At 48.4% G+C, this 25,922-nt stretch overlaps 1 protein-coding gene across 1 annotated transcript in view; it reads right to left on the reverse strand.

Annotated features, from left to right (window-relative positions):
* Positions 1 to 234: 234 nt before the first annotated feature.
* Positions 235 to 25,922, reverse strand: part of psmc3ip (PSMC3 interacting protein) — a 105,302-nt gene continuing 79,614 nt past the window's right edge. Inside the window, exons 4-8 of the mRNA XM_073071575.1 lie at positions 24,303 to 24,392; positions 15,732 to 15,843; positions 10,073 to 10,218; positions 3,027 to 3,080; positions 235 to 435 (exon numbers count right to left, since the gene is read on the reverse strand). Coding sequence (XP_072927676.1) covers positions 235 to 435; positions 3,027 to 3,080; positions 10,073 to 10,218; positions 15,732 to 15,843; positions 24,303 to 24,392 — 603 coding nt within the window. The remainder of the gene's footprint in view (positions 436 to 3,026; positions 3,081 to 10,072; positions 10,219 to 15,731; positions 15,844 to 24,302; positions 24,393 to 25,922) is intronic.

Below are 25,922 nucleotides of genomic sequence, written 5' to 3' on the forward strand. Positions count from 1 at the left end.
TATATTCCAACTTGCTTCCAGAAATTCCAGCCATCATCCCTGCCAGTGTTCTTTTCCAATCAATTCTGGCCAACTCCTCTCTCATGTCTCTGTAATACTGATGCATCTGACTTTAGCCTCTCCTTTTCAAATTGCAGGGTGAAATCGATCACATAATGATCACTGCCCCTAACGGTACCCTTCCCTTAAGCTCTCTAATCAATTCTGGTTCATTGCATTACTTCGTAGCTGGGTTCACCATAGGTCAGGAGAGGTCACCTTGCCAGACACAGACCCATTATCCTCAATCACGGCGTGTGTAGCTGATTCTGAGCTGAGGGAAAGTCTCAGACACAAGAGACCGCAGGTACTGGAGTCGAGAGCAGCACTACTTACAAAGAAATGCCTCTTGCTTTTGGGATACCCTTCCAGAATAGCATCGATCAGATCTGTCGCCTGAACAGAAAGTAAGACATTTGGTGTTAATTCATGCGGCTCCAGCAGAAGACTGAATTCCCCTGTCTGACACCAAATCGGACACCAGAAACTTAGTCACGTAGCAGAACATCTCCTCCTTCTTAATACTAACCTGCTGGAGATTATCCACATGGCCCTCCCTGAACGCACCATCTTCCATGTCTTTCTACCGAGCTTACAAGGATTCTTTTTGGATCATGCTCACATCAACCGGCTTCACATGTAGGTTATACGTTTGGACCGTAAGGAATCCACTTTTTGATTCCTTCCCAGTGAATCTCTCCCCAGCCCAGGTGCCTGATGCAATCTCCCATAGAAACAGGAAAACATGAACAACAGATAAATATGAACAAACTCATTCAAGCTATCCAGCACACCTTCTGCAGCTTTCTGTCCGGACCTAATTCAACATATCTGACACTCACCGACTTTCGTCACCTTCCTGCCAGAAACCCAAAACGCAACCTCCGACAAACTCCACACACAAATGCCAATGTCCCAATCATCGATCTCACCAACCTTCACCCCCCCACCAGAAACCCAACTCACCCCCCTGTACAAACTCCAAATACAAATGCCAATGTCCCAATCATCAATCTCACCAACCTTCACCCCCCCACCAGAAACCCAACTCACCCCCAATACAACTGCCTATCTCCCAATCATCGATCTCACCTACCTTCACCCCCCCACCAGAAACCCAACTCACCCCCAATACAACTGCCTATCTCCCAATCATCGATCTCACCAACCTTCACCCCCCCCACCAGAAACCCAACTCACCCCCCTGTACAAACTCCACACACAAATGCCAATGTCCCAATCATCAATCTCACCAACCTTCACCCCCCCACCAGAAACCCAACTCACCCCCCTGTACAAACTCCACACACAAATGCCAATGTCCCAATCATCGATCTCACCAACCTTCACCCCCCCATCAGAAACCCAACTCACCCCCAATACAAACTCCACACACAAATGCCAATGTCCCAATCATCGATCTCACCAACCTTCACCCCCCCACCAGAAACCCAATTCACCACCCTGTACAAACTCCACACACAAATGCCAATGTCCCAATCATCAATCTCACCAACCTTCACCCCCCCATCAGAAACCCAATTCACCACCCTGTACAAACTCCACACACAAATGCCAATGTCCCAATCATCGATCTCACCAACCTTCACCCCCCACCAGAAACCCAACTCACCCCCAATACAACTGCCTATCTCCCAATCATCGATCTCACCAACCTTCACCCCCCCACCAGAAACCCAACTCACCCCCCTGTACAAACTCCACACACAAATGCCGATCTCCCAATCATCGATCTCACCAACCTTCACCCCCCATCAGAAACCCAACTCACCCCCAATACAAATGCCGATCTCCCAATCATCGATCTCACCAACCTTCACCCCCCCACCAGAAACACAACTCACCCCAATACAAACTCCACACACAAATGCCAATGTCCCAATCATCAATCTCACCAACCTTCACTCCCCCACCAGAAACCCAACTCACTCCCCTGTACAAACTCCACACACAAATGCCAATGTCCCAATCATCGATCTCACCAACCTTCACCCCCCCACCAGAAACCCAACTCACCCCCCTGTACAAACTCCACACACAAATGCCAATGTCCCAATCATCGATCTCACCAACCTTCACCCCCCACCAGAAACCCAACTCACCCCCCTGTACAAACTCCAAATACAAATGCCAATGTCCCAATCATCAATCTCACCAACCTTCACCCCCCCACCAGAAACCCAACTCACCCCAATACAAACTCCACACACAAATGCCAATGTCCCAATCATCGATCTCACCAACCTTCACCCCCCACCAGAAACCCAACTCACCCCCAATACAAGTGCCTATCTCCCAATCATCGATCTCACCAACCTTCACCCCCCACCAGAAACCCAACTCACCCCCAATACAACTGCCTATCTCCCAATCATCGATCTCACCAACCTTCACCCCCCCACCAGAAACCCAACTCACCCCCCTGTACAAACTCCACACACAAATGCCGATCTCCCAATCATCGATCTCACCAACCTTCACCCCCCCACCAGAAACCCAACTCACCCCCAATACAACTGCCTATCTCCCAATCATCGATCTCACCAACCTTCACCCCCCCACCAGAAACCCAACTCACCCCCCTGTACAAACTCCACACACAAATGCCGATCTCCCAATCATCGATCTCACCAACCTTCACCCCCCATCAGAAACCCAACTCACCCCCAATACAAATGCCGATCTCCCAATCATCGATCTCACCAACCTTCACCCCCCCACCAGAAACCCAACTCACCCCCCTGTACAAACTCCACATACAAATGCCAATGTCCCAATTATCGATCTCACCAACCTTCACCCCCCCCACCAGAAACCCAACTCACCCCCCTGTACAAACTCCACACACAAATGCCGATCTCCCAATCATCGATCTCACCAACCTTCACCCCCCCACCAGAAACCCAACTCACCCCCCTGTACAAACTCCACATACAAGTGCCTATCTCCCAATCGTCAACACTCACCATTCTCTTTCTTTTCCGCCACTCTTTTACATACAGCTTCCGCTCAGTATAAACCTGGTCAGAAAAGGGTAGGTGGATGAAAAGTAGAGTTAGTCTTCATTTCTATTTCGGTTACAACCTGTTCCCACATCACTCACTTTCTAATCAAATCTAAAAGTAACAGATATCCCTGTTTACTGGACAGTGCACCCACTGTCCCTCTACAACACAATTGTACTCCAGCCTGTCTACATACATCAACATCTCTTCCTCTGCCCTGGAACTGCCTCCTATTCAAACAGTTTCCACTTTGTTATTTTGGTTCCTTGAGGTTGTCGTAGCCAGGGGAGGTAACGGGGATAAGCTCCCACTATCTATTAAATGCATGCACTTGATATAGCCTCTGACAACCAAGTCCAGCTCCTGGCCTTCAAGTGTGGTTTCGCTACTAAACCCAGCGGAACTGTTCCTACTGTCAGAAGGGGAAAAGGCACCTTAAAACCAGTTGCTTCGGGCAGACGGGGATTGTCAGCCATGGTTGGCAGCTCATCTGGAAGGCAAACTCTGATCTCAAACCTCAGCTGCCTTGCGGCTAAACCCACTCGTGGGGAAAGCTTCTGGAGTGACGCCTGAGGGAAAAATCCGGAACTGGGACTCCCTAAGGCAGTCCTACATTGGGTCAGCGCTTACTGGCAGCTCCTGCTGGTGCCAAACCTCATCGGCCTCTACAGTTCCTTTGCATCCATCAGCTGAGCGAAAAGGGAGAGACTGCACAGTCTGCCTCTTCATATCGTAGTGCCAAGGCTTGCATAGCAGTAAACATCTAGAACATAATATCCATAGCCAACACCAATCAATGGAGGGGCATCAGATATTTTGTACATCCCTCAATCTACACAATTGTTGTTTACAATTGGAGCTGAACGGTGGTGCCAGAGAGTGACTTCTTCAAGTTCTTCTGCGAAACAGATTAAATGAAGCTCTTTAATGCTTCTTTTTTCCCTTTCAAGGAGGCTGGGATTCTGTGGGAGTCCGTGACCTACAGCTGAACTCAAAACTGCAGTTCTTCACAGCGGTGGGATCCGGCTCCTACAACATGCTGAGTGGCCGGTGTTCTCCATATCTCCAGGAGAGGCCTGGAAGGTGTGCGGCCCGATTCCTCGCCTGTGTTCTCCATATCTCCAGGAGAGGCCTGGAAGGTGTGCGCTTCGGCCCTGTGGACGACCCGATTCCTCAGAGATCAGAACATCGAGATTGTGGGGGAGAGAGGGGCGGAGGAGAGAGAGAGAGGGGGGAGAAGAGAGAGAGGAGGGGAGAAGAGAGAGAGAGAGAGAAGAGAGAGAGAGAGAGGGGAGAAGAGAGAGAGGAGGGGAGAAGAGAGAGAGGAGGGGAGGAGAGAGAGAGGAGGGGAGGAGAGAGAGAGAGGAGGGGAGAAGAGAGAGAGGAGGGGGAAGAGAGAGAGAGGGGGGGAAGAGAGAGAGGAGGGGGAAGAGAGAGAGGAGGGGAGAAGAGAGAGGAGGGGAGGAGAGGGAGGAGGGGAGGAGAGAGAGGGAGGAGGGGAGAAAGAGTGAGAGGAGGGGAGAAGAGAGAGTGAGAGGAGGGGAGAAGAGAGAGTGAGAGGAGGGGAGAAGAGAGAGAGGGGAGAAGAGAGAGAGAGGAGGGAAGAGAGAGAGAGAGGAGGGGAGAAGAGAGAGTGAGAGGAGGGGAGAAGAGAGAGAGGGGAGAAGAGAGAGAGAGGAGGGAAGAGAGAGAGAGAGGAGGGGAGAAGAGAGAGAGAGGGGAAAGAGGGAGGGGGAGGGGAGAGAGAGAGAGGAGGGGAGAAGAGAGAGAGAGAGGAGGGGAGAAGAGAGAGAGAGAGGAGGGGAGGAGAGAGAGGGAGGAGGGGAGAAAGAGTGAGAGGAGGGGAGAAGAGAGAGTGAGAGGAGGGGAGAAGAGAGAGAGAGGGGAGAAGAGAGAGAGGGGGAGAGAGAGGAGGGGAGAAGAGAGAGAGGGGAAAGAGGGAGGGGGAGGGAAGAGGGAGGGAGGGGGAGAGAGAGGGAGAGTGGAGAGAGAGGGGGGAGGAGAGAGAAAGGGAGGAGACACACACTTACAGTGGCATGTCAAACTGTTGTGTGAACTCCAGACCATGGTCTCTTTTGGGACTGCTATTGCTTGCGTGGGCAGATGCTTTTACTGAGGCAGGTGAGAGAAGGGTCGAAGCTGTTTGTGCGTGGGAAGGGAGGGGGGCTGTGGTGTTCTAACGTTTTACTGTCATTTATTCTTTGGGATTTTTTCTTCTGTTTCAAGGATGTCTGTGAAGGGTAAGAATTTCAGGTTGTACACTGTATACATTCTCTGATATTAAGTGGAACCTTAGACCCATTAGATCACGTCTTCTGCATTGCTCTCATCAACACGTTTGGTTACCTCTCCGCAAAATTAAATCAAACTGGTCAGACGGCTTCTTTCCCTGTAAAAGATTCACACAGGCGATCTTTGACCAGATTAATCCTGATCCTCAGCGTATTTCCCCCCCTCCCCCGAATAACTTCTCTACCAAGTATGGGCAGCACGGTAGTGTAGTGGTTAGAACAACACTTTACAGTAACAGCGACCCGGGTTCAATTCCCATCACACGGTAGTGTAGTGGTTAACACAACGTTTTACAGTACCAGTGACCCGGGTTCAATTCCCATCACACTGTAGTGTAGTGGTTAACACAACGTCTTACAGTACCAGTGACCGGGGTTCAATTCCCATCACACGGTAGTGTAGTGGTTAGCACAACATTTTACAGTACCAGTAACCCGGATTCAATTCCCATCACACGGTAGTGTAGTGGTTAGAACAACACTTTACAGTACCAGTGACTCGGGTTCAATTCCCATCACACGGTAGTGTAGTGGTTAGCACAACACTTTACAGTACCAGTGACTCGGGTTCAATTCCCATCACACAGTAGTGTAGTGGTTAGCACAACGTTTTACAGTACCAGTGACCCGGGTTCAATTCCCATCACACTGTAGTGTAGTGGTTAACACAACGTCTTACAGTACCAGTGACCGGGGTTCAATTCCCATCACACGGTAGTGTAGTGGTTAGCACAACATTTTACAGTACCAGTAACCCGGGTTCAATTCCCATCACACGGTAGTGTAGTGGTTAGAACAACACTTTACAGTACCAGTGACCCGGGTTCAATTCCCATCACACGGTAGTGTAGTGGTTAGCACAACACTTTACAGTACCAGTGACCCGGGTTCAATTCCCATCACATGGTAGTGTAGTGGTTAGCACAACGTTTTACAGTACCAGTGACCCGGGTTCAATTCCCATCACACTGTAGTGTAGTGGTTAACACAACGTCTTACAGTACCAGTGACCGGGGTTCAATTCCCATCACACGGTAGTGTAGTGGTTAGCACAACATTTTACAGTACCAGTAACCCGGGTTCAATTCCCATCACACGGTAGTGTAGTGGTTAGAACAACACTTTACAGTACCAGTGACTCGGGTTCAATTCCCATCACACGGTAGTGTAGTGGTTAGCACAACACTTTACAGTACCAGTGACCCGGGTTCGATTCCCATCATACGGTAGTGTAGTGGTTAGCACAATGTTTACAGTACCAGCAACCCGGGTTCAATTCCCATCACACGGTAGTGTAGTGGTTAGCACAACGGTTTACAGTACCAGTGACCCGGGATCGATTCCCATCACACAGTAGTGTAGTGGTTAACACAACGGTTTACAGTACCAGTGACCCGGGTTCAATTCCCATCACACGGTAGTGTAGTGATTAACACAACGTTTTACAGTACCAGTGACCCGGGTTCAATTCCCATCATTGTCTGTAAGGAGACAGTATATCTTCTCAGTAGTGTAGTGGTTAGCACAAAATTTTACAGTACCAGTGACCCGGGTTCAATTCCCACCGCTGTCTGTAAGGAGACAGTACATCCTCCCGGTGGAATGCGTGGGTTTCCTCCGGCTGCCCTGGTTTCCTCCCACAGTCCAAAGACGTACCGGTTGGTAGGTTAAATGGTCATTGTAAACTGTGATTAGATGAAGGTTAAAATCTGGGGCTGCTGTGCGATGTGGCTCGAAGTATGTTAGACAGACTGGCCTGTAAATACTTGGCTTATCCCAGCTGACCACCTTGCTCTCTTCCAATGCTTGTAACCCTTAGAGAGTTACAAATCTGTTCAGTCCACGTAACTTTCTCCTGTGCCTCACTCACACTGCAGCCTTGGACACATATCATCAAACCCTGGGGATTAATCCACCTCTTACGAAACACAGTCCACCCAAAGGACCACAACCTTGCTGTGGATTGGAGTCTTTTGTGTCTCAATGACTCCCGAGAGCTACATCGGCTGAAGTCAGGGCCTTGTGCTTTGGCTCTTGGGAGGGTCATTCATGCCAAATAGGTTAAAGGGCAGAGGCCAGGCCAAGAGAGGTCCACCGGCCCTCCAGGTTCGGGGGGTTCAGCTCTGGGCCAACAACCCTGACCGGTCAAACAAAATTGTTATGGAAATAGCGACGAGGAATCCATCTGTGTCCGTGTGCGACGGTATTGCTGAGTCTCCGTCATGTGAAAACCAAGAGGAAACATGCTGAAGGAAGCCCTGACCAGCACCAGAGATGGAGGACCTTCGCTGCTGTGACGTCACGGTCGGCAACACACACACAAAACACAGCACAGCTCCATACTTCAGGAAAGGATATGGCACAAACTAGATGGGCCAAAAGGACACATTTCTTTGCCGTATTGTTGTATGACTCTGTGATACACGGGCTTATTGTCTTCACATTGACAGCACACGATGGAAAAGGTTAGCTTTCAGCGCCATCCATACAGATAATTTCATCGGTGAGATAAAACAAGGGAAAACCATAACAGAAAGCACAAGTGTTCGGTTCCATGCGGGTTCCAAGTGCCGTGCAGGTGGATAAAAGACAAAAGAGGTAGCTGAAGAGGGTGCGGAGACATTATGGAATGGAAAATTGCGAAGTCACCCCACTCTTCAAGGAGGGAGGGAGGCAGAAGAAAGGAAAGCATAGGCCAGTTAGTCTGACCTCAATGGTTGAGAAAATGTTTGAAATAATGATTCATTTTATTTTCAGGGAGTGTATACAGTATACAGCCTGGAATTCTTACTCTTCACAGGCGTACACAAAATAGGAAACCCCAAAGAACGGGTGATAGTAGTATCAGTACCCCAAAGACTACCCCTGCAATGCACAGATGGCAGCATCGCCCCCCCCCCCCTTGCACAGTAGAACCAACCCCCCCCCCCCCACCATGCAAGCAATAGCAAATACCCCGTAAGAGGCCATCAAAAACTACAGTCCATAACGCAGCACCTTGGTATCTCTCTCTCACCAGTGAGGGAAAGAGAAATCGCTTCTGCAACAACACCCAGATGCTGGAGTCGATTGTTAAAAGATGTGCTTTTGGGGTACTTGAAGGCACATAAGCCAACATCAGCGGGGTTTCCCTACGGGAAAATCTTGCCCGTCTAATCTGTTGGAATCCTTTGAGGCAGGATAAACAAAGGACGGCCGGTGGATGTTGTGTACTTGGATGTTCAGAAGCCCTCTGACAAGGTGCCACACATGAGGCTGCTAACAAGATCAGAGCCCAGTCAGGAAAGATTGGGTGGCTGGGCAAAGAGTGAGAATAAGGGGGAAATATTCTGGTTGGCTGCCGGTGACTAGCGGTGTTCCACAGGGGCTGGTGTTAGGACCACTCCTTTTTACATTATTTGGATGAAGGAACTGATGGCTTGCGGCCAAGTTTGTGGACGGTACGAAGACAGGCAGGGGGCAGGTAGTGCTGAGGAAGTACTGAGGCTGCAGCAGGATTTGGGACAGACTGGGGGTATGGGCAAAGAAGAGGCAGGTGGAAATACAGTGTCGGATGTGTATGGTCACGCACTTTGATAGAAGGAATAAAAGCATGTCTGTTTTCTAAATGGGGAGAAAATTCACAAATCAGAGGTGCAGAGAGGCTTGGGAGTTCTTTTTCAGGATTCCCCTAAGGTGAACGTGCAGGTTTAATCAGTGGTAAGGGAGGCAAATGCAATGTTAGCATTCATTTCGAGAGGACTAGAGTATAAAAGTAAGGATGTGATGCTGAGGCTTTGTAAGACACCGGTGAGCCTCACTTGGAGTATAGTGAGCAGCTTTGGGCCCCTTATTGTTCTGGCATAGGACAGGGCCTAGAGGCAATTCAGAATGATCCCAGGAATGAAGGGGTTAACAGGGCAGCGTTTGATGGCTCTGGGCCTGTGCTCGCTGGAGTTTAGTAGATTGGGGGGGGAGGGGAGGAGGAATCTCACTGAAACTTATTGAATATTGAAAGGTCTGGACAGAGTGAATGTGGGGTGGATGTTCCTCACATAGTGGGGGAGTCTGGGGCCGGAGGGCACAGCCTCCGAATAGAGAGACGTCCATTTAGAACAGAGACGAGAATCTCTTTAGTCAGAGTCTGGTGAATCTGTGGAATTCATCGCACAGACAACTGTGAAGGCCGGGTCATTGGGTGTATTTAAAGCAGAGATTGATAGGTTCTTGATTAGTCAGGGTGTGAAAGGTTTGGGGGAGAAGGCAGGAGAATGGGGTTGAGAGGGTTAATAAATCAGCCACGGTGGAATGGCAGAGCAGACTCGATGGGCTGAATGGCCTAATTCTGCTCCTGTGTCTTATACGGTGTAAAGCCAGACATGGTAGATAGTGAGATCAGAGTCCACCTTATCATACAATGTAATCTCTCCACACTCCTTTTTCCATTCCTCATTCCGGCTCCCCTCCCACCCCTTCTCCTCTCACCTCCCTCTGGTGCCCCCTCCTCCATCCCTCTCTCCCACAGTCCACTCCCCTCTCCTATCAGATTCCCTCTTCATCAGTCCCCTCCCAGCTTCCTTACCACTGAGGTTAGGGTCACTGCTGCCACTCTTTAGGGGAGATTTGGGGGAGGGGGGAGGGAGATTTGTCATCCTCCTGTCAACCAGAACTCACTTGTGGCTGGCAAAGATATTTTTTTAAAAACTTAAGCTAGAGTCCCCAGAATAACACCTTCACCTGCTCCTTCTCCTCTGGGGTCACGTGATTGCTTGTAGATTTGATCTTCTGCAGTTTCGCCTGATGAGATGCACATTCTTGCTTTAAGGCTGCAATTTTCGCCGACATCTCTTCAGTCGTCATCGAATTATTGAGATCCTTAAGTTCTAATTCGGACAGAAAATAGGTTAACGTTCATCTCCATCTCATAAGGTAGACGTAAATGTACAGGTGTACCCAGTACATCATACGGTACGGAACAGACACACTCTGCACAGCGAAGATCTGACTAAACTCCAGCTACACAACGTCTACAATCTAAATACAGACCCAAAATAGGTTAACGAGAGACTGGGGGGGTGACGGCAGAGTGTCGTTTTAAAATATGTAGAGTTTAAGAGTGATAAATGTGAGGTGATGCATTTTGAGGAGGTTATCGAAGACAGGTCCCAAGCCCGGAAAGGAGGAGGGCTGGGCATGGGGGTGAGCAACACCTGCCCCGTAAAAACTCAGAGCCGCAGAAATGCCAACAGAAATTCCAAACTCCCATCCCTGGGAGAGGAACAATGTCGTGTGGTGAAAGCTGAAGCCAACCTTCGGCTCAGGGCAGACAGAGGATTCTGGTGAGCTGCTGACAGCTGCCTTTGTCCCAGTAGGAGTCAAAGGCTTTAGAAGATTGGGGCCAGGACATGTACCAGGAACAGCAAGGAGCAGCAGCGCCGTGACGTGAGAATCTGTGCGTCAGGGGGTCGATAGGTGTTTAATTAGTCAGGGGTTACGGGAGAGGGGTAATAAATCAGCATGGACGAGCGGCAGAGCAGACTCAATGGGCCAAATCCAACATCGTACGTTGTCCCCAGGAAAGATGCCTGAACTTGGTGGCAAAGATAGATACTGTGGCTGAGAAAGATGATGGGATGGGATGGCTGGCCGGCCTTCCATGGCAGGGGACTGAATATAGGAGCAGGCAGGTTATGCCCCAGCTTTATAACAATGATAAAGGACAGCGTACAATCCTGGAAAATGAAGAAAGAAAAATAAAAAGAGGGTGCAGAGGAGATTCATCAGGACGTTGCCTGGGATGGAGCATTTTAATTAATTATTTTATTCAGAGATTGAGCAGCACCAGACCTCCCGGCCCTTCGAGCTGCACTGCCCGGCAACCCTGGCCTGATCATGGGACGGATACAATGACCGATTAACCTACCAACCGGTATGGCTTCAGACGGTGGGAGGAAACCGGAGCCTCTGGAGGAAACCCACGGGGAGGAACGGACACACAGGAATTGAACTCCGAGTGCCCCAAGCCGGCAATGCGTCGCACTAACCGCTACTTTACCACGGAGCCCTAATTATGGGGAACTGGAGGAAGGGAAGAGAGGGCATGAGGGGTAGAGATGGGGCAGCCTGAGAGGATCTGTTCCTCCTGGACAGGAATAAAACTGCAGCTCACAATCTGTGGTGAGGGGCAGGAGATTCAGAGAAGATCTAAGGAAGTTGTTCATTTCACAGGTGAACTACCTCCACAAACACTTCAATCACCCAGGGACTGAAGGCTACAGGCCACGTGTTGGAAGGTGGGATAAAACTCTGACAGGAGCCCACTGGACAGTGCACCAGACTGCCTGCAACCCTCTGACTCAATAGGAACCGCTTCCCACATCCTTTTGGTTCAGACCGCTTCGCATCCCAGATATTACCAACAGCACGCCCCTCAGCCTTCTCTTTAATACGGTCCCAAGTCCCTCTCACCATGCTCCTTCTCCACATGAATCACTTCTGAAAATCTTTGCTGACTCCTCTCTGATGCCTTCACATCTCCCCGCATCGGGGGTATATAAAATTGAAGGCAGTACACAGCTTCTGCCACCAGGGGTCAGGCAGGTACTTTATAAAGAAATACCATGAAGTGACAAGTCCTGCTGATCCAACGCCACCTGCTTTTATTCCCGACGTTACCTACGGACAATTCTACACCTGCTTTTATTCCCAACGTTACCTACGGACAATTCTACACCTGCTTTTATTCCCGACGTTACCTACGGACAATTCTACACCTGCTTTTATTCCCGACGTTACCTACGGACAATTCTACACCTGCTTTTATTCCCGACGTTACCTACGGACAATTCTACACCTGCTTTTATTCCCGACGTTACCTACGGACAATTCTACACCTGCTTTTATTCCCGACGTTACCTACGGACAATCCTACACCTGCTTTTATTCCCGACGTTACCTACGGACAATTCTACACCTGCTTTTATTCCCGACGTTACCTACGGACAATTCTACACCTGCTTTTATTCCCGACGTTACCTACGGACAATTCTACACCTGCTTTTATTTCCGACGTTACCTACGGACAATTCTACACCTGCTTTTATTCTCGACGTTACCTACGGATAATCCTCCACCTGCTTTTATTCCCGACGTTACCTACGGACAATTCTACACCTGCTTTTATTCCCTTTTAATCTTTTTATTAGTATTAAAAATATTATGAACAAAATACAATTAAAATATTAATAATGGATTACAAACATATGAACTCCCATTACACATGAAGGAATACATAAACAATGAATACAGTATAAGTAAGCTTTCCCAAAACATAAACCATATAGTGTATATATGAACAAGGTAAGTCTAGATATTCCATAATATATAATATAAAAAAAGAGAAAAAAAATATAAATCTATATATGAAAGTTAACTAATCTACTAATCTAATATCTAAGAAAAAAAAACAAAAAAGGAAAAAAAACTTTAAAAAAAAGAAAAAAAAGGGCTGTTTATAATATCTCACAAGCATACATAAACATCAATGTCGTCAACTCCGATCCTCTCAACATACATACGATTAAAGCTGAAAAAACCAATAAGCCTGGCACAGGGCCATTACATCATATGAAAATATTGAATAAATGGTCTCCATATCTTTACAAATTTAATAGAAGTATCAAATACAGCACTTCTAATTTTTTCTAAATTTAGACATAACATAGTTTGAGAAAGCCAGTGAAATACAGTGGGAGGATTAATTTCCTTCCAATTCAACAAAATAGATCTTCTAGCCATCAAAGTGAGAAAAGCAATCATTCGACAGGCGGAAGGAGATAAATGAAGTGAGCCCATCATCGGTAAACCAAAAATTGCGGTAATAGGATGGGGTTGTAAATCAATGTTCAGTACCGCCGAAATAATATCAAAAATATCTTTCCAATATTTTTCCAAAATCGGACATGGCCAAAACATATGAGTTAAAGACGCGATTTCTGATTGACATCTGTCACAAATAGGGTTTATATGAGAATAAAAATGAGCTAATTTATCCTTGGACATATGGGCCCTATGCACAACCTTAAATTGTAATAATGAATGTTTGGCACATATAGATGATGTATTAACTAATTGAAGAATTCTATCCCAATTCTCAATAGGAATAATAAGATTAAGCTCTCTTTCCCAATCATTTTTGGTCTTATCAAAGGGCACTGAAAGTATCTTCATAATTATATTATAAAGTTTTGATATAAGCCCTTTTTGAAAAGGGTTTAATTCAAACAAACTCTCCAAAATATCTGAAGACACAAAATTTGGGAATGAAGGAAGTACCATACTTAAAAAATGCCTAACCTGTAAGTATCTAAAAAAATGAAATCTAGGCAAATTATATTTATTTACTAATTGCTCAAAAGACATAAAACAGTTGTCCAAAAATAAGTCAGAAAATCTTAATAATCCCTTAGTTTTCCAAGCCAAAAAAGCTTGATCTATAATTGAGGGGTGGAAAAAACAATTAGATACAATAGGACTATTTCTGCTTTTATTCCCGATGTTACCTACGGACAATTCTACACAAGCTTTTATTCCCTATGTCACCTACGGACAATTCTACACATGCTTTTATTCCCGATGTTACCTACGGACAATTCTACACCTGCTTTTATTCCCGGCGTTACCTACGGACAATCCTACACCTGCTTTTATTCCCATTACCTACGGACAATCCTACACCTGCTTTTATTCCCGACGTTACCTACGGACAATCCTACATCTGCTTTTATTCCCGACGTTACCTACGGACAATCCTACACCTGCTTTTATTCCCATTACCTACGGACAATCCTACATCTGCTTTTATTCCCATTACCTACGGACTATCCTACACCTGCTTTTATTCCCATTACCTATGGACTATCCTACACCTGCTTTTATTCCCATTACCTACGGACAATCCTACACCTGCTTCTATTCCCGACATTACCTACGGACAATCCTACACCTGCTTTTATTCCCGACGTTACCTACGGACAATCCCACACCTGCTTTTATTCCCATTACCTACGGATAATCCTCCACCTGCTTTTATTCCTGACGTTACCTACGGATAATCCTCCACCAACTTTTATTCCCAACGTTACCTACGGACAATCCCACACCTGCTTTTATTCCCATTACCTATGGACAATCCTACACCTGCTTTTATTCCCGAAGTTACCTACGGACAATCCCACACCTGCTTTTATTCCCATTACCTACGGACAATCCTACACCTGCTTTTATTCCCATTACCTATGGACAATCCTACACCTGCTTTTATTCCCGAAGTTACCTACGGACAATCCTACACCTGCTTTTATTCCCATTCCCTGCGGAAAATCCCACACCTGCTTTTATTCCCATTACCTACGGACAATCCTACACCTGCTTTTATTCCCATTCCCTGCGGAAAATCCCACACCTGCTTTTATTCCCATTCCCTGCGGAAAATCCCACACCTGCTTTTATTCCCATTACCTACGGATAATCCTACACCTGCTTTTATTCCCGACGTTACCTACGGATAATCCTCCACCTGCTTTTATTCCCGTCGTTACCTACGGATAATCCTCCACCTGCTTTTATTCCCATTACCTATGGACAATCCTACACCTGCTTTTATTCCCGTCGTTACCTACGGATAATCCTCCACCTGCTTTTATTCCCATTACCTACGGATAATCCTCCACCTGCTTTTATTCCCATTACCTATGGACAATCCTACACCTACTTTTATTCCCGAAGTTACCTACGGACAATCCTACACCTGCTTTTATTCCTGTCTATCACTCTGGATAATTACTGATTAAATACAATGACCATCCTGCCCTCGGCAAAATCAGTCATTAAAGATAATCACTGTTCTACCCTTTAAATAATCACTAATCAAATATAATCACTGTCCCTCCCTCCAGATGATCACTGATTAAATATAATCACTGTCCCCGCCCCCACTGGTTAATCACTGATTAAATATAATCATAGTCCCTCCCTCCAGATAATCAGAGATTAAATATCATCACTGTTCCTCCCCCGGCTAATCACTATTTAAATATAATAGCTGTCCCTCCCCTGGATAACCAGTGATTAAATATAATCATCATCCCTCCCTCCGGATAATCACTGATTAAATATAATCATGGACTCCCCCCACCCGATAATCACTGATTAAATAAAATCATGGGTTCCCCCCCCCAGATAATGATGGGTTAAATTACAGTAATCTATCGATTACTGGACACGCAGATGATCTCACAAGCTGCATGTGGGCAAAGGGAAGAAAATTTCCCCAGTTTTGTATTGCCTTCTGACACTGATGAAGTGACAAACATCCCATGCACATCCCCCTTCCCACCTGTTTCCATCTGACGGCAGCTCTGCTGGACGCTGCTGAACTTCTCACTCAGCTCTTGGATCTGATTATCGAGTGCCTTCAGATCCGCTTCACCGACCGCTGTAAATTGACTCTAAATAGAATCAGATTGGACAAAGAGTCAAACCACTGGTAAAACTAACAACTGGTTACCTGATGCCAAGAGAGAGGAATGAGCCAATGTTTGGCCATGACTGGAACGGGCTCATAGCCTTTACAAAGGGGCAGATCCGAGGCGGCAGGGCCTGGGCCAGACAGCGAGCAACGAGCTGCTGATGTTTGACCGATTTAAGCACAGGGCCAGGTTGGGAAGGTATCGAATCGAGGTCTGAGAGCGATTCGAAGTGGCAGGGCCTGGTTGGGGACGGGTCAAATCGAGGCAGCGGGGGCCAGGTCCGAGGGCTTATCGAAGTGGCAGGGCTGGACTGGGAAGGTTAGGGTGTTGGGGCCAGAGGCAAGGGACGGGCCGGTATCCAGCAGGTTTTTTGCAACTTCTGCTGATGGATGGTGGAAGAGAGTGTGTCTGGGGTGGGGTGGGCGTCTTCGACATTGCTGGCTGCTTTACTGAGGCAGGGAGAGAGAAGGGAGAATGTCAGAGGTAGGTGAGGGTCTTTGATCATGCTGAGGCAGCATGGGGTATGGACAGAGTCCATGGAGGGGAGAAGGGGGTAGGTGAGGGTTTTTGTTTGTGCTGAGGCAGAGTCCGTGGAGGGGAGAAGGGAGAATGTCCAGGGTAGGTGAGGGTCTTTGATCGTGCTGAGGCAGACAGAGTCCGTGGAGGGGAGAAGGGAGAATGTCCGGGGTAGGTGAGGGTCTTTGATCGTGCTGAGGCAGACAGAGTCTGTGGAGGGGAGAAGGGAGAATGTCCAGGGTAGGTGAGGGTCTTTGATCGTGCTGAGGCAGAGTCTGTGGACCAAGGCACAATGGATCCAGATAGGATGTTTTCTACAGGGTCGATAGAACTGGTGTAGGTCGATGGGGAATTGCCGAGTTTCTTTTGCCTCCTTGGTATCCTTGGGAGGAAAAGGGAGGCAGTTGGCAATGGTGATCTGGTGATCAAGTGAATCCTCTGAGTAAATTTGGTGGTGTCAGGGACAACAGAGATGGTTATCTAAGATTACAGCAGGATCAAGAACTTGGGAAGTGGGACGAGGAATGGCAGAGGGTCTGAGCTACAAGGACATCTTTCGTGTCACATAGGAGGCAAAGAAAGTCTTTACAGATATAAAATCATGAGGGACGAAGAAGGTGGTCCTAGGGGTGGCGAGTCTAAAACTAAAAGACAGATTTAAGGTGAGGAGAAAGATTCGAAGGGGGGGGGTCCAATGGAAAACAGTTTTTAGAGGGTAGTGGGTAGATGCAATATGCTGTCAGAGAAAGCTGTAAAGGTGGGTCCAAATACAACATTTAACAGGAAGCCTAAGAAAGCCTTTGGCACAGTGGCCTCACAAATCAAAGTATTATGTATAGGAAATGGGATGTCAAGTTGAAGCTGTATAAGACACTAATTCGGAGCATTGTGTGCAGATCTGGTCACCTACCTACAGGAAAGATGTAAATAAGGTTGAAAGAGTACAGAGAAAATTTATGAGGATGTTGCCAGGTCTGGAGGACCTGAGTTACGTATTGAATAGGTTTGAACTTTATTCCTCGAAACACAAGATTAAGGGGAAATTTGATAGAGGTACGAGGGGTATAGATAGGGTAAACACAAGCAGATTTTTCCACTGAGGTTGGGTGGGACTATAACCAGAGGTCATTGGCTAAATGTGAAAGATGAAAAGTTTAAGGGGAACATGAGGGCAAACTTCTTCACTCACGGGGCCGTGAGAGTGTGGAATGAGCTGCCGGCACAAATGGGGAAAAAGATTCTGATAGTCTCAGAGAAAACCCAAGTTTGTTCAACCTTTCCGAATAGCAAAAACACTCTAATGCAGGCAGAACCCTGATAAACCTCCTCTGCACCCTCTCCAAAGCTTCCCCATCCTTCCAGTAATGGGACAACCAGAGGTGCGCACAATATTCCAGGCAGAGAATAATCACAGCCCGAAAAGACCAAATGTTCAAAGTCAAAGTGGAGCAACAAAAAACCTACTTTCAACAGCGTCACAGGCAAATAGAATCACACAAGCAGCATTCACAAGAAAGGAATTATAGACAATTAGATCAAAAATGCCCGTTTTAGGTCGCAGGATTTAAGCGGTCACAGTGTCGCTAAAATGTAGTGATTAGTGTTGCCTTGGTTCATTCAAGAGCCAAACAAAGCCATAAGAATAGCAGTAGAATTAGGCCATTTGGCCCATCAAGTCTGGTCTGCCATTTTATCACGGCTGATTTATTATCCCTCTCAACCCCCATTCCTTATAACCTTTGACACCTTGACTAATCAAAAACCTCCGTTTTATATATACTCAATGACTTGGTCTCCACATCTGTCTATGGCAATGAATTCCACAGATTCACCACCTTCTAGCTAAAGAAATTCCTCCTCATCTCTGTTCTAAATGGATGTCCTTCTGTGGCTGTGCCCTCTGGTCCTAGACCCCCACCATCGGAAACACTCTCTCCACATCCACTCAATTGTGTCCTCTGGTCCTAGACTCCCCCACTGTAGGAAACATCCTCTCCACATTAACTCTATCTGTGTCCTCTGGACCTAGACTCCCCCACTATAGGAAACATCCTCTGCACATCCACCCTATCTGTGTCCCTCTGGTCCTAGACACCCCCACTATAGGAAACATCCTCTGCACATCCACCCTATCTGTGTCCCTCTGGTCCTAGACTCCCCCACTATAGGAAACATCCTCTCCACATCCACTCTATCTGTGTCCTCTGGTCCTAGACTCCCCCACTATAGGAAACATCCTCTCCACATCCACTCTATCTGTGTCCTCTGGTCCTAGACTCCCCCACGATAGGAAACATCCTCTCCACATCCACTCTATCTGTGTCCTCTGGTCCTAGACTCCACCACTACAGGAAACATCCTCTCCACATCCACTCTATCTGGGTCTTTTAAAGTTGCATCGGTTTCAATCAGATAACACCCCCCTCCCCCCAATCTTCTGAACTCCAGTGAGTACAGGCCGGGTGGTATCAAATGCTACACAAACATTAACAAAAGGTTGAAAGGATGTAGCTGTTCCAGAACCTGGGTTGCACTTCAGGCTTCTGCGCCTCCTCCCTGATTGTAGCTGTGAGAAGACGTGGGAAAGCTCAGATGTGGGGACCTTTGAAAAAGGCAGCACCTCTGGTATATACTACTAACCGTGGGGAGCGATGTTCCAGCACAGAAAACTACTTTCGTAGAACAGAGAACATAGCCATTCAGCCGAACCAGCTAGAAGAGCAAAATACTAATCCCTCCTCCCTACACCATGTCCGAATCCCTCCATCTTCCTTACATCTGTGTGCTTAACCAAACTGCCATTACTACCAGACCAGGGCAGTCTACTCCAGGCATCCACAATTTTCTGAGGTAAAAACTTACCCATTGAACCTACCCTCTCTCACCTTCAATGCCTGCCCTCTGGTATTAAATATTTCAACCCTGGGAAATGGATACTCACTGTCAACTTGATCTATGCCTCTCACAATCTTGTAAACCTCTATCAGATGTCCTCTCGGCCTCCAGCGCTCCAGAAAAAGGAACCTAAGTTTGTCCAACCTCATGTTATAACACACACCTGCTAAACCAGGCAGCATCCTGCTAAACCTCTTCTGCACCCTCTTCGAAGCCTCAACATCCCTCCTACAGTGGGGTGACCAGAACTGTACGCAATACTCCAGATGTTTTATGAAGTTGCAACATAACCTCCTGACTTTGAACTCAGTGCCTCGACTAATCAAAGCAACCATTCCATCAGCCTTCTTAACCACCTTATCGACCTACGTCACTATTTTCAAGGAGCTACGAACTTGGAGATCTCTCTGCTGCAGAGGCAACCCCAAGCTTCCCGTTATCGACCACAAATGTTTTGTGGCCTCCCGTAATGTTACAATGAGGATAAATGTACAGCACCTCATATTCTGTCTGGGGCACACTGCTGCCTTCTGGAAATAAAAAAAATGCTAAAACTCCTGCCTGCAGTACCCAAGAAGAACAATGTGGGCTGCCTTAATGAGTATCGCCAGTTAGCACTCACATCGACAGTGATGAAATGCTTTCAGAGGTTGGTCATGACTAGACTGAACTCCTGCCTCAGCAAGGACCTGGACCCACTGCAGTTTGCCTATCGCCACAATAGGTCAATGACAGACGTAATCTCAATGGCTCTCCACACGGCTTTAGACCACCTGGACAACACAAACACCTACGTCAGGATGCTGTTCATCGACTATAGCTCAGCATTTAATACCATCATTCCCACAATCCTGATTGAGGAGTTGCAGAACCTGGGCCTCTGTACCTCACTCTGCAATTGGATCCTTGACTTCCTAACTGGGACACCACAGTCTGTGCAGATTGATGATAATGCTGGTGCACCTCAGGGGTGTGTGCTTAGCCCACTGCTCTACACTCTGTATACACATGTCAGTGTGACTAGGCTTAGCTCAAATACTATCTATAAATTTGCTGACGATACAACCGTTGTTGGTAGAATCTTAGGTGGGGATGAGAGGGCGTACAGGAGTGAGATATGCCAACTAGTGGAGTGGTGCCACAGCAACAACCTGGCACTCAACGTCAGTAAGATGAAAGAGCTGATTGTGGATTCTGGAAGGGTAAGATGGAGGAAAAAAAATACCAATCTCATAGAGGAATCAGAAGTGGAGAGAGTGAGCAGCTTCAAGTTTTTGGGTGTCAAGATCTCTGAGGATCTAACCTGGTCCCAACATATCGATGTAGTTATAAAGAAGGCAAGACAGTGGCTATACTTTATTTGGAGTTTGAAGAGATTTGGCATGTCAACAAATTCACTCAAAAACTTCCATAGTTGTACTGTGCAGAACATTCTGACAGGCTTCAATGATCATAATATGATAGAATTCATCCCGTATTTCGAGATGGAGAAGATTAAGTCAGATTCATCAGTATTACAGAGGCATGAGAGAGGAGTTGGCCAAAGTTGATTGAAACAGGACACCAGCAGGGATGACAGCAGAAGAGCAATGGCTAGAGTTTCAAGGGGCAATTCCGAAGGCCCAGGATAGATGCATCCCCAAGAGGAAGAAGGATTTTAACGGCAGGATGAGGCAACCATGGCTGACAAGGGAAGTCGAAGCCAACATAGAAGCCAAAAAAGGGCATATAATAGAGCAAAGATTAGTGGGAAGTTAGAGGATTGGGAAGCTTTTAAAAACAACAAAAGGCAACTTAAGAAAAGTCATTGAGGAGGTAAAAATGGAATACGAAACTAAGCTAGCCAACAATATTAAAGAGGACACAAAAAAGATTTTTCAGATGTACAAAGAGTAAAAGAGAGGCAGGAGTAGATAACGGACTGTTGGAAAGTGACACCAGAGAGGTAGTGAAGGGAGACAAGGAAATGGTGGAAGAATTGAATAAGTATTTTGCATCAGTCTTCACTGTGGAAGACATCAACAGTGTGCCAGAAATCAGAGCGTGTCAGGGGCAGATGTGAGTAAAGCTGCCATTACTAGGGAGATGGTGCTTGGGAAACTGAAAGGTCTGAAGGTAGGTAAGTCACCTGGACCAAATGGATTGCACCCCAGGGTTCTGAAGGACTGGAAATGTCACTCTAATCTTTAAGTACGGAGAGAGGTAGAAAAAATGAAACCTTAGGCCAGTTAACCTAACTTTAGTAGTTGGGAAAATGTTGGACTCCAGAGGAGGCTCCAGAATAGTTCTGGGAATGAAAGGGTTTACACGTTAGGAGCACTGGATGGCTCTGGGCCTCTACTTACTGGAGTTTAGAAGAATGAGGGGTATCGAATTGAAGCCCATTGCATGTTGAAAGGCTTGGATAAAGTGGATTTGGAGAGGATGTTTCCTGCAGTGGGGGAATGTAGGACCAGAGGGCACAGCCTCAGATTGCGAGACACCACTTTTGAACAGAGATGAGGTGGAAATTCTTTAGCCAGTGGGTAGTGAATCAGTGGAATTCATTGCCAAGGATGGCTGTGGAGGCCAAGTCATTGAGTATGTTTAAAGTGGAGGTTGACAGATTCTTGATTAGTCAGGGTGTCAACGGTTACAGGTGGGAGAATAAATCAGCCATGATAGAATGGCAGATGGGCCAAATGGCCTAATTCTGCTCCTATGCTTTATGGTCTAAATATCTACAATGTTTGTTTAGCATTCAGTACTACACGGAGAATTGTTTCGTTAGCTGTCCATATCTTTGATTTCATCTCATTTTTCTACTGTGTGGCGTTACGTGCTCCCTATTGCATGCTGACCAGAATTCTATCTAAATACTGGGTCGGGCACCCCGCTGAAGCGCATGGGGCCGGGCACACGGGTGAAACGTATCAGACTGGGCATGCCAGTGAAACTTATCAGACCGGGCACACGGGTGAAACGTATCAGGCCGGGCACGCCGGTGAAACGTATCAGGCCGGGCACGCCGGTGAAACGTATCAGGCCGGGCACGCCGGTGAAACGTACAGGGCCGGGCACGCGGGTGAAACGTACAGGGCCGGGCACGCCGGTGAAACGTACAGGGCCGGGCACGCCGGTGAAACGTACAGGGCCGGGCACGCCGGTGAAACGTACAGGGCCGGGCACGCCGGTGAAACGTACAGGGCCGGGCACGCGGATGAAACGTACAGGGCCGGGCACGCCGGTGAAACGTACAGGGCCGGGCACGCCGGTGAAACGTACAGGGCCGGGCACGCCGGTGAAACGTACAGGGCCGGGCACGCCGGTGAAACGTACCGGGCCGGGCACGCCGGTGAAACGTATCAGGCTGGGCACATGGGTGAAACTTATCAGACCGGGCACACCGGTGAAACGTACAGGGCCGGGCACACGGGTGAAACGTACAGGGCCGAGCACCCCGGTGAAAAGTATAGGGCCGGGCACATGGGTGAAACGTACAGGGCTGGGCACATGGGTGAAATGTATTGGGCCGGGCACACGGGTGAAATGTACAGGGCCGGGCACACGGGTGAAATGTACAGGGCTGGGCACATGGGTGAAATGTATTGGGCCGGGCACAGGGGTGAAATGTACAGGGCCGGGCACAGGTGTGAAATGTACAGGGCTGGGCACATGGGTGAAATGTATCGGGCCGGGCACATGGGTGAAATGTATCGGGCCGGGCACAGGGGTGAAATGTACAGGGCCGGGCACAGGTGTGAAATGTACAGGGCCGGGCACAGGTGTGAAATGTACAGGGCTGGGCACATGGGTGAAATGTATCAGGCCGGGCACAGGGTTGAAATGTACAGGGCCGGGCACACGGGTGAAATGTACAGGGCCGGGCACACGGGTGAAATGTACAGGGCTGGGCACATGGGTGAAATGTATTGGGCCGGGCACAGGGGTGAAATGTACAGGGCCGGGCACAGGTGTGAAATGTACAGGGCTGGGCACATGGGTGAAATGTATCGGGCCGGGCACATGGGTGAAATGTATCGGGCCGGGCACAGGGGTGAAATGTACAGGGCCGGGCACAGGTGTGAAATGTACAGGGCCGGGCACAGGTGTGAAATGTACAGGGCTGGGCACATGGGTGAAATGTATCGGGCCGGGCACATGGGTGAAATGTATCGGGCCGGGCACATGGGTGAAATGTATCGGGCCGGGCACAGGTGTGAAATGTACAGGGCTGGGCACATGGGTGAAATGTATCAGGCCGGGCACAGGGTTGAAATGTACAGGGCCGGGCACACGGGTGAAACGTACAGGGCCGGGCACATGGGTGAAATGTATCGGGCCGGGCACAGGGGTGAAATGTACAGGGCCGGGCACACCGGTGAAACGTACAGGGCCGGGCACGCGGGTGAAACGTACAGGGCCGGGCACGCGGGTGAAACGTACAGGGCCGGGCACGCGGGTGAAACGTACCGGGCCGGGCACGCCGGTGAAACGTACCGGGCCGGGCACGCCGGTGAAACGTATAGGGCCGGGCACATGGGTGAAACGTATAAGGCCGGGCACATGGGTGAAACGTATAAGGCCGGGCACACGGGTGAAACGTACAGGGCCGGGCACATGGGTGAAATGTATCGGGCCGGGCACAGGAGTGAAATGTACAGGGCCGGGCACATGGGTGAAATGTATCGGGCCGGGCACATGGGTGAAATGTATCGGGCCGGGCACAGGTGTGAAATGTACAGGGCTGGGCACATGGGTGAAATGTATCGGGCCGGGCACATGGGTGAAATGTATCGGGCCGGGCACATGGGTGAAATGTATCGGGCCGGGCACATGGGTGAAATGTATTGGGCCGGGCACAGGTGTGAAATGTACAGGGCTGGGCACATGGGTGAAATGTATCAGGCCGGGCACAGGGTTGAAATGTACAGGGCCGGGCACACGGGTGAAACGTACAGGGCCGGGCACATGGGTGAAATGTATCGGGCCGGGCACAGGGGTGAAATGTACAGGGCCGGGCACGCCAGTGAAATCTAATTCCTCACCTGATCAGCAAAGTAAATCTTCTGTTTCCCGTACACCTTCTCTTTAATTTTGCCATCATGTGCGAGCTGCTCAAGGGCTTTCACTACAACCTGCCACAAAAGATTTCACAAAAGATTACTCCCATAAAACTTCCCACCTTTCTCACGGGCACCAAGCTCAGCCTCGGAGTTACAATTAAAGGGAAACCAGGATTCAGTGCACTCTCGCTGCTGTGCTGCAACACGGTGGACACCCTCCGCAGGGTTAGTCCACCCCAGAATACCCTCTCCATTCAGATATCACTGTGCCGGCAACATGCGCCACTTCCTGCCGACAACTCATTCTCCAAAACATTACATTTGGAATGTGAAACTAATTCATCCAATGGCAAACACAAAAGAAAACATAAACAAATTGCAGAAATTTACAGCATCAGACTGTTAGGTCCCTGTTGTATTGGCCAAAAATGGAGCAGCTTATATTCCCAAATTCCCAGATGTTGGTCTGCAGGCTCCCTCAGAGATTCCGGTTTCTCTCAACACCCCTGTCACACGGGTTGGAGAAAAACAGATCAACGATGCTCACTCTGTAAACACCAGTAACATATTTTACATCTCAAATCAGCAGGCTCCGGATTCAAAACAGATTAACGATGCTCACTCTGTAAACACCAGTAACATATTTTACATCTCAAATCAACAGGCTCCGGATTCAAAACAGATTAACGATGCTCACTCTGCTAACTTAAATATAATTTTTGTCACATCTCAAATGAACGGACTGTGGGTTCAAAAGTGATGAATACTGTTCACTCCGCTAAGTTCAATATAATTCTACACGTCTTCAGATCAGTAGATTCAAGAGTGTTTAATGTCATTTTCAGTACACAGGCACAAAGGAGAACAAGATATACAAGATATAAGATATAATTATACAGAGGTGTCTGTACGTAACGTGACAGACAGGAAATGCTAAAATAGTAGTTGGGGGGGGGTCAGTGGGTGGGGATGGTGATTGAGGGGGGGTCAGTGGGTGGAGACGGTGATTGGGGGGGGTCAGTGGGTGGAGATGGTGATTGAGGGGGGGTCAGTGGGTGGGGATGGTGATCGGGGAGGTCAGTGGGTGGAGATGGTGATCGGGGGGGTCAGTGGGTGGAGATGGTGATCGGGGGGGTCAGTGGGTGGAGATGGTGATCGGGGGGGTCAGTGGGTGGATATGGTGATCGGGGGGGTCAGTGGGTGGATATGGTGATCGGGGGGGTCAGTGGGTGGAGATGGTGATTGGGGGTGGTCAGTGGGTGGAGATGGTGATTGGGGTGGGTCAGTGGGTGGAGATGGTAATCGGGGGGGGTCAGTGGGTGGAGATGGTGATCGGGGTGGGTCAGTGGGTGGAGATGGTGATCGGTGGGGTCAGTGGGTGGGGATGGTGATCGGGGGGGTCAGTGGGTGGAGATGGTGATCGGGGGGGTCAGTGGGTGGAGATGGTGATTGAGGGGGGGTCAGTGGGTGGAGATGGTGATTGGGGGTGGGTCAGTGGGTGGAGATGGTGATTGAGGGGGGTCAGTGGGTGGAGATGGTGATCGGGGGGTGGGGGGGGGTTCTGTAGTTTCCACGACGTAAGACAGTGATATTGAACCTGCT

This window comes from Hemitrygon akajei, chromosome 18, assembly GCF_048418815.1.
Source record: "Hemitrygon akajei chromosome 18, sHemAka1.3, whole genome shotgun sequence".
Taxonomy (NCBI): Eukaryota; Metazoa; Chordata; class Chondrichthyes; order Myliobatiformes; family Dasyatidae; genus Hemitrygon; species Hemitrygon akajei.